Raw genomic sequence first — 7,622 nt, 5'->3', positions numbered from 1 at the left:
GATCAGCCCAGAACGGAAGTCGATGAAAGAAGAGGAAGTGAACAGCCAGACGACCCCGAAGGTCACAGAAAGCGGAGTACTACGTCTAAAATTCCCCAAAATGGCGCCCATAAACAAAGTTTTGTTCACCGCGACCTGCGACTCCAACTACCGAACGGAGTGCTTCTTCCCACAAGGAGGCGATAACACTATCGCTATGGGTACCCCGAGCAACTCGTCCACGGATGCCTCTCAAGAATCGTTTAAAAAACCAACCTTCGTTCCAGCTCCGCCCGATGAAGATGATCAAACAGACATGCCGGGGAAAGCTAGCAACCAAGTAGCTTCAGACATCGAAACGGACGACGAAAGACTAATGAACACAAAAATGCTCCAGTCACTGACAAGTGGCCTCCAGCGACTGTGGTCGAAGAGGACAACGGCAAAGTCAACAAAAGTTACAGTACCAGCTTAAAGCAACCAGACAGCAAAGACAGCATGATGCGTGTCTTTGGCGGGCAATATAAAACCCTTCCAGAAAAAACTAGGACGCACTCGGCAACGGAAAAAATCGTAGCCCCAGATCGAACCAGAAAGGAAGACTTCAACCGAGCCGTGAAGTACGCCCACCGAGTCATGAGACAGGCCTACCAAGAAGACACGTACAACAACCCAGGCGTCAAAGTAGAGGACCCACGCCAAGAGCTCGTTCGTAATCGCCATCGCAGTGTGGCCGAGTGTAAAGGCGCGAAGCTTCGCGCCAGAAAAGCTTGAAGCGCAGTCAGCGGCCAATCCACCATCAGAGCGACGAGGACGGCGGCCGTCTGGAAGTGAAGGAAGAAGCTCGGGGCACGTTCGGCGAGAGAATAAACATGGCGTCGTAGGCATCGGACGTTGGTTCATTCTAATATATATATATATATATATATATATATATATATATATATATATATATATATATATATATATATATATATATATATACACAGAAAGATAGGTCGGCAGTCTGCAATGCGAAAGGAGGCATAGGGGTGTGGGTTAGGCTTTTTTTACTACGGTTAATAAAGTTTCCATTTCTTAAAGATATGGAAGAAAGTAACAAAGAAAAACACGCGCCAAGAGTGGGGACCGAACCCAGGCCTTTCGATTAGATTTCCAATGCCTTACCAATTCGGCAATCTAGGCGACTGTGTTCTCCTTCACTTTCAGGGCTATTTATATTTACTAGAAGGGTATCTGACGCTTGAAGCTGGTAGCCAGCGCCACTCTGAATACACAGGAAAACACAGTCGCCCAGAGAGCCGAATTGGTAAGGCATTCGAGATGTAATCGAAAGGCGTGGGTTCGGTCCCCAGCCTGGGCATGTGATTTTCTTTCTTTCTTTCTTCCATATCTTAAAAAAATGGTAACTTTATTAACCGTATAAAAATGCCTAACCACACCCCTATGCCTCCTTTGGCGTTGTAGACTGCCGACCTATCTTTCGGTATTTCCTCAATGAGTCCCTCATTTCTTACTATATTATTCTGCGAAAGTCTAGCGACGGTGTCGTTTCTGGCAGCCTTGATGCCAAGGTAGCATAAGAAGGCCTAAGGCCTAACCCGCTAATGACACGCGGCGGACGTTCCAGTCACGCCCCGGGGGTTGAAAAGAAGGTCCCCTTCTCGCAGTGTAGTCAGAGTGGCGCTGGCTACCACCCTCAAACGTCAGATACCCTTCTAGTAAATATAAATAGCCCAGAAAGTGAAAGAGTACACAGTCGTCCAGATAGCCGAAGTTGTAAGGCATTCGAGATCTAATCGAAAGGCGTGGGTTCGGTCCCCACTCTGGGCGCGTGTTTTTCTTTTTTTCTTTCTTCCACATCTTTAAACAAATGGTAACTTTATTAACTATAGTAAAAAAAGCCTAACCACACCCCTATGTCTCCTGTGGCATTGTAGACTGCCGACCTATCTTTCTGTATTTCCTCAATGAGTTCTCATTTCTTACTATATATATATATATATATATATATATATATATATATATATATATATATATATATTTATATATATATATGTATATATATATATATGGTAATGCGGGTTTATTGCCTTGAAAGCGGAGAGTAGGAGGGGCACTCAGAAGTGGCAAGCGGATAAGTGTTCCAGCCGGCAGTATATCTCGAGCACTTCACGAGCTTCACGCCGATGGCGATGCCGCTGCGGTGGCTCACCGTGCTGCCTCGTCGTCATCTGCACCATTCAAGTGGTCAATCTCCTTGAGTGGCGTACGCCAATCACAATGACATTGCTGACGGTTGTTGTGGCCGCGTAGCTTATCAGTTGCTCGGTAGTGCTCGCAGGGTGGCTGCGCGCCACTTGCTCGTCTTTCGCACTACAATTAGCCCCCACCGGGAAGGGAGCCACCCTGGCGACCTAAGGGCACGTCACGACGGAAGGGTCGTAGTACGGCTTGAGGCGATGCACGTGTACCGTTTCGCGGCCGCGGCAGCGTAGATCAGACGATGCTGTGAGCGGCTCCAATACGTAATTAACGGCGGAGGTTCGTTCGAGTACGCGGTACGGCCCATGGAACTTGGAAAGGAGCTTGCTAGAAAGTCCAGGGGTAGTGGCTGGTACCCAAAGCCATACGAGAGAGCCGGGAGAAAAAACCACTTGTGGGTTGTCCCCATCACGCCGATGTTTTAGGTTGAATTGGTCCTCGGAAGTAAAATTGCGAGCAAGCTGACGGCACTCCTCAGCGTGGCTGCAGAGCTGAGAAACAGGCGTGTATTCGCATGCGTCGGGTCGGTAGCGTAGAATGGTGTCGAGAGGGCAGGATGCTTCACGGCCATAGAGGAGGAAGTACGGCGAGAACCCTGTAGTAGTTTGCGTCGCAGTGTTGTACGCGTAAGTCACAAAGGGGAGAATCGCGTCCCAATCGGAGTGATCCGAAGACACGCACTTAGCGAGCATGTCGCCGAGGGTGCGGTTAAATCTCTCCGTCAGTCCATTAGTCTGGGGATGGTAGGCTGTAGTGCTGCGGTGGGTGACGTTGCATTCTTTCAGGAGAGCCTCGACCACTTCTGACAAAAAGACACGGCCCCGGTCACTTAGAAGTTCTCGTGGTGCTCCATGACGCAGGATGAAATGGTGCAAAATTAAGGTAGACTTCGCGCGCTGTGGCAGCCGGTAGGGCAGCCGTCTCAGCGTATCGCGTAAGGTGATCCACGGCGACGATAACCCACCGGTTGCCGGCCGCAGTCAGAGGCAGAGGGCCGTATAAGTCTATCCCGACTCGGTCGAAAGGGCGCGCGGGGCAGGGCAAAGGCTGTAACGGGGCGGTTTGTGACTGCGGCGGAGACTTGCGACGTTGGCATTCTCGCATTATTTGATGAACTTCGTTACAAAGGAATACATTCCTCGCCAAAAGTAGCGCCGCCGCAACCGCTGGTACGTCTTAAAGACTCCTGCATGGGCGAATTGCGCATTCGTGTGGAAGTTAGCACAGATTGTAGAGCGTAGGTGGCGAGGGATCACCAACAACCACTTGCGGCCTTCGGGGAGGTAATTCCTGCGATACAGAAGCCCGTCACGAATGGAAAAATGCACGGCCTGACATCGCAGTGCCCGCGAGGCACTACGTTCCGTAGGGTTCGAAATCAGGTAAAAAATGGAAGATATCCAAAGGTCCTTGCGTTGCTGCCCTGCCATGTCCTCAAGTGGCTCAGATGCCTGTATGCAATCAATGGCCGTAATTTCGGACGAGTCAGTGGATAAAGGTGAGCGAGATAAAGCATCTGCGTCGCTGTGCTTGCGTCCAGACCGATATATCACTAGGATGTCATATTCCTGAAGGCGAAGGGACCACCGTGCAAGGCGACCGGAGGGATCCCTCAGCGACGATAGCCAACAAAGGGCATGGTGATCTGTGACTACATCAAAAGTTCGACCGTAGAGGTAAGGCCAGAACTTTGAAATAGCCCACACGATGGCCAAACACTCTTTCTCTGTAACAGAGTAATTACATTCCGCCTTTGTAAGAGTGCGGCTCGCGTATGCGACGACGTACTCGTCGAATCCCGCCTTCCTTTGGGCAAACACTGCTCCCAGACCTAAGCCGCTGGCGTCGGTATGGATCTCGGTGGGCGCGGAGGGATCAAAATGGCGCAAAATGGGAGGTGACGTAAGTAAGCGGCGTAGGGTTACAAAGGCTTCATCGCAAGCAGATGACCAGGTAGACAGGTCATGACTTCCGCTCAGTAACTTCGTTAGAGGCGCAATGACGGACGCAAAGTTGGGCACGAAGCGTCGGAAGTAGGAACAGAGTCCGACAAAACTGCGCAGGGCTTTCACAGTAGTCGGTTTCGGGGAGGCGGCAACAGCTCGAAGTTTAGCAGGGTCGGGAAGAATGCCGTCCTTTGAAACAACATGACCTAAAATTGTCAGTTTGCGGGCAGCAAAATGACACTTTTTAACATTCAGCTGTAGCCCAGCGTCGGTAAGGCACTGCAGAACTTGTTCCAGGCGACTGAGGTGGGTGTCAAAATCGGGCGCAAATACCACGATATCATCCAAGTACCATAAGCAAGTTTTCCACTTGAGGCCGCGCAGAATGTCGTGCATCATGCGCTCAAAAGTGGCAGGCGCATTACATAACCCGAACGGCATCACGTTGAATTCGTATAACCCGTCGGGGGTCACGAACGCGGTCTTGGGGCGGTCGTCGTCTGCCATCGGCACCTGCCAGTAACCCGAGTGGAGGTCTAAGGAAGAGACGAAGTCGGCGCCTTGCAGATAATCTAACGCGTCGTCGATGCGTGGCAACGGGTAAACGTCTTTCCGGGTGATCTTGTTCAGTCGTCGATAATCGACACAAAAACGAACAGACCCATCTTTCTTGCCAACAAGAACGACCGGTGAAGCCCACGGGCTGTTAGAAGGCCTAATGACACCACGCTGAAGCATTTCATCAACGTGCGTTTCGATCACGGATCGCTCTTTGGCTGAAACGTGGTATGGTCGCTGCCTCAAACGTGGATGAGAGCCGGTGTCAATGCGATGTGTGACGGTCTGCGTGCGGCCCAAGGAAGTTTGCTGGCAGTCGAAGGTAGATCGGAAACGGTGAAGAAGGGTAAGCAGGTGGTTGCGCTGGACAGGGTCGAGTTTGTCGTCTACGGAGGGAACGAAGGCGGCCGAATCAGATGCACGGGGAAGAGGCGGGCTTAGCGAGCTGAGCGACAGAACGTGGGATGCATCCGAGCAGTCGTTGAGGCGAGCGTCAACAGCTTCGACGCGTCCAAGGGACTCGCCACGAAGCACGGTTAAAGGTGAAGAGGAGGTATTGCAGATGGAGATCATGCTAGCGCCATTTTCGATTTCAAGAATGGCGTAGGGGAGAGGGGAGCCCTGGCGACGCATAAACAGATTAGAGGGGGTAAACACAACAGTTGCGTCAGACACCATATCAGAGATTACCGGCACGATAACTGCAGAGGCTGGAGGGATTGTGGAGTCTTCTGCGGCGCACAGCTTGAATGTAGTGGTTACCTTGTGCACTTCAGTACCACACAGCGGAAATAAGGAGATCTCGGCGCGGGCACAGTCAATAACAGCGTGGTGACACGACAGGACGTCCCACCACAAGATAATGTCGTGGGAGCACGAGAAAAGAACGACGAACTCGATTACATACATCGCGTTTTGCACAAAGACACGGCTTGTGCAGACGGCTGAAGGCTCGACGTAATGCGCCGTAGCTGTGCGGAGACGGAAACCGGATATTGAGGTCGTCACTTTTCATAATTTGCGGCAAAGTTTGTCGGATATAACAGAGATGGCTGCTCCCGTGTCTACAAGGGCGTATGAGGTGATTCCATCGATAACTACTTCAATCACGTTCGTAACAGACAGGCCAGGGCTTTGGTATTTCGACGGCGCCGCAGTTCTTGCCTCCGGAACTGTGGCGATCAGTTTTCCTCCTGGGCATTCGGACGACGGCGCAGCGGCGAAATGGAACGGCGACGAGGGGAGGACGACCGACGGGTATCGGGTGCTTCGCGAGGAGGCAAGAGAAATGGCGGCTCAGCAACGGCATTGCTTTACGAACGTGGAGGAGTATACACGCTAACAGCAAAGACTGGTCTTCGGTAAGCGTCTCCGGACGGCGCGACTCGACGGCGGCAATAGCGCGCTACGTGACCAGGAACTCCACAGAAATAACAAAACGGCCGGTTATCGGGCGTGCGCCATGGGTTGCTGTGAAGCGGTGCCGAGGAAGCTGGAGGAAGGTAAGGCGGCGGCTGCGGGCGGCGTAAGGGCACGTAAGCGATGGGCGGAGCCTGCCGTGCCGCCATTTCAGCGTATAGAGGCGCCGCTACAGGCAACGTCTGGGGGACAGCTGGCGTTGTCGGTAAGACTTCAGCGAATTCTTCCCTAATAATTCGACGGAGTGGCGACGACAAGCAAGGATCTGGTACCGGCGACGATGGCAGAGATGTACAAGGCAGGAGAGAGATCTGCCGAGCCACCTCTTCACGAACAAACTCCTTGGTGCGGCTCAGTAGCGACGGGTTTTCGTCGAGTGCCAGCCCACAGAGCGGCTCCTCACGCTCCACAGGGCGGCGACGAGTGAGGCGACGCTGCCTGCGCAACTCGTCATCACTCTGCAACAAGCTGATGACGTCTCGGACGCTCTGAGGGTTTTTCGCCTGAAGCATCTGGAACGCGTCCTCATCTATTCCCTTGAGTATGTGTTTGATGGTGTCTTGCTCAGGCATGGAAGGATCCACGCGCCTGCAAAGGTCGACCACATCCTCGATGTAGCTGGGAAAGTTCTCGCCGGCCTTTTGAGCTCGCTCTCTCAAACACTGCTCCGCGCGAAGCTTGCGAACCGCAGGCCGGCCAAATACTGCCGAAAAGTTCGTTTTGAATGCGGTCCACGTTGCGCGATCCTCTGGGTGGTTGAGATACCATTTTTCGGCAAGTCCCCTCAAGGAGAAACCAACGTTATTTAGCTTCATGGCATCGTCCCACTTATTGTGTGCGCTTACTCTCTCATAGGCCGAAAGCCAATCTTCGACGTCCTGGTCGTCTGCGCCAGTGAACATCGCCGGCTCACGCTCACGGATCACCCCGGAGCAGATGACAGCCGGTGGCGGCAAAGGCGATGTCGTGTTTCGGGCGTCACTAGTCATGGTGGACCCAACGGTAGAAAGCAGGGTGCGACTCCGAAGCTCCAGGCTGGCGGGTACACGGGTGAAGCTACCGAGCAGGGCGAGGATGAAATCCGCACACTCCACCAAAATGTAATGCGGGTTTATTGCCTTGAAAGCGGAGAGTAGGAGGGGCACTCAGAAGTGGCAAGCGGATATGTGTTCCAGACGGCAGTATATCTCGAGCACTTCACGAGCTTCACGCCGATGGCGATGCCACTTCGGTGGCTCACCGTGCTGCCTCGTCCTCATCTGCACAATTCAAGTGGTCAATCTCCTTGAGTGACGTACGCCAATCACAATGACATTGCTGACGGTTGTTGTGGCCGCGTAGCTTATCAGTTGCTCGGTAGTGCTCGCATGGTGGCTGCGCGCCACTTGCTCGTCTTTCGCACTACAATATATATATGTGTGTGTGTGTTTGTGTGTGTGTGTGTATGTATGTATG

At 52.5% G+C, this 7,622-nt stretch overlaps 1 protein-coding gene across 1 annotated transcript; it reads right to left on the bottom strand.

Moving 5' to 3' along the window:
- Positions 1-6,194: 6,194 nt before the first annotated feature.
- On the bottom strand, positions 6,195-7,156 carry LOC144139864 (uncharacterized). The gene is made up of 2 exons (XM_077672110.1): positions 6,463-7,156; positions 6,195-6,262 (listed from the first exon to the last, which is right to left on the bottom strand). The coding sequence occupies exons 1-2, from the start codon at positions 7,154-7,156 to the stop codon at positions 6,195-6,197; spliced, it is 762 nt and encodes a 253-aa protein (XP_077528236.1).
- Between the last annotated feature and the right edge of the window lie 466 nt (positions 7,157-7,622).

The sequence above is a fragment of the Haemaphysalis longicornis genome, unplaced genomic scaffold, assembly GCF_048455015.1.
Source record: "Haemaphysalis longicornis isolate Haplotype H1 unplaced genomic scaffold, Haemaphysalis longicornis Haplotype H1 scaffold_5, whole genome shotgun sequence".
In the NCBI taxonomy this organism is placed as follows: Eukaryota; Metazoa; Arthropoda; class Arachnida; order Ixodida; family Ixodidae; genus Haemaphysalis; species Haemaphysalis longicornis.
This window is presented reverse-complemented; position numbering and strand designations above follow the sequence as displayed.

Excerpts from the sequence above, each read along its gene's own strand:
- LOC144139864 (XM_077672110.1), bottom strand. The coding sequence starts at position 7,156 with ATGACTAGTGACGCCCGAAACACGACATCGCCTTTGCCGCCACCGGCT. Across the intron at positions 6,263-6,462 it reads GCAGATCTCTCTCCTGCCTT|CCGCCGCCTTACCTTCCTCC; the intron begins GTACATCTCTGC and ends CGCCGCCCGCAG.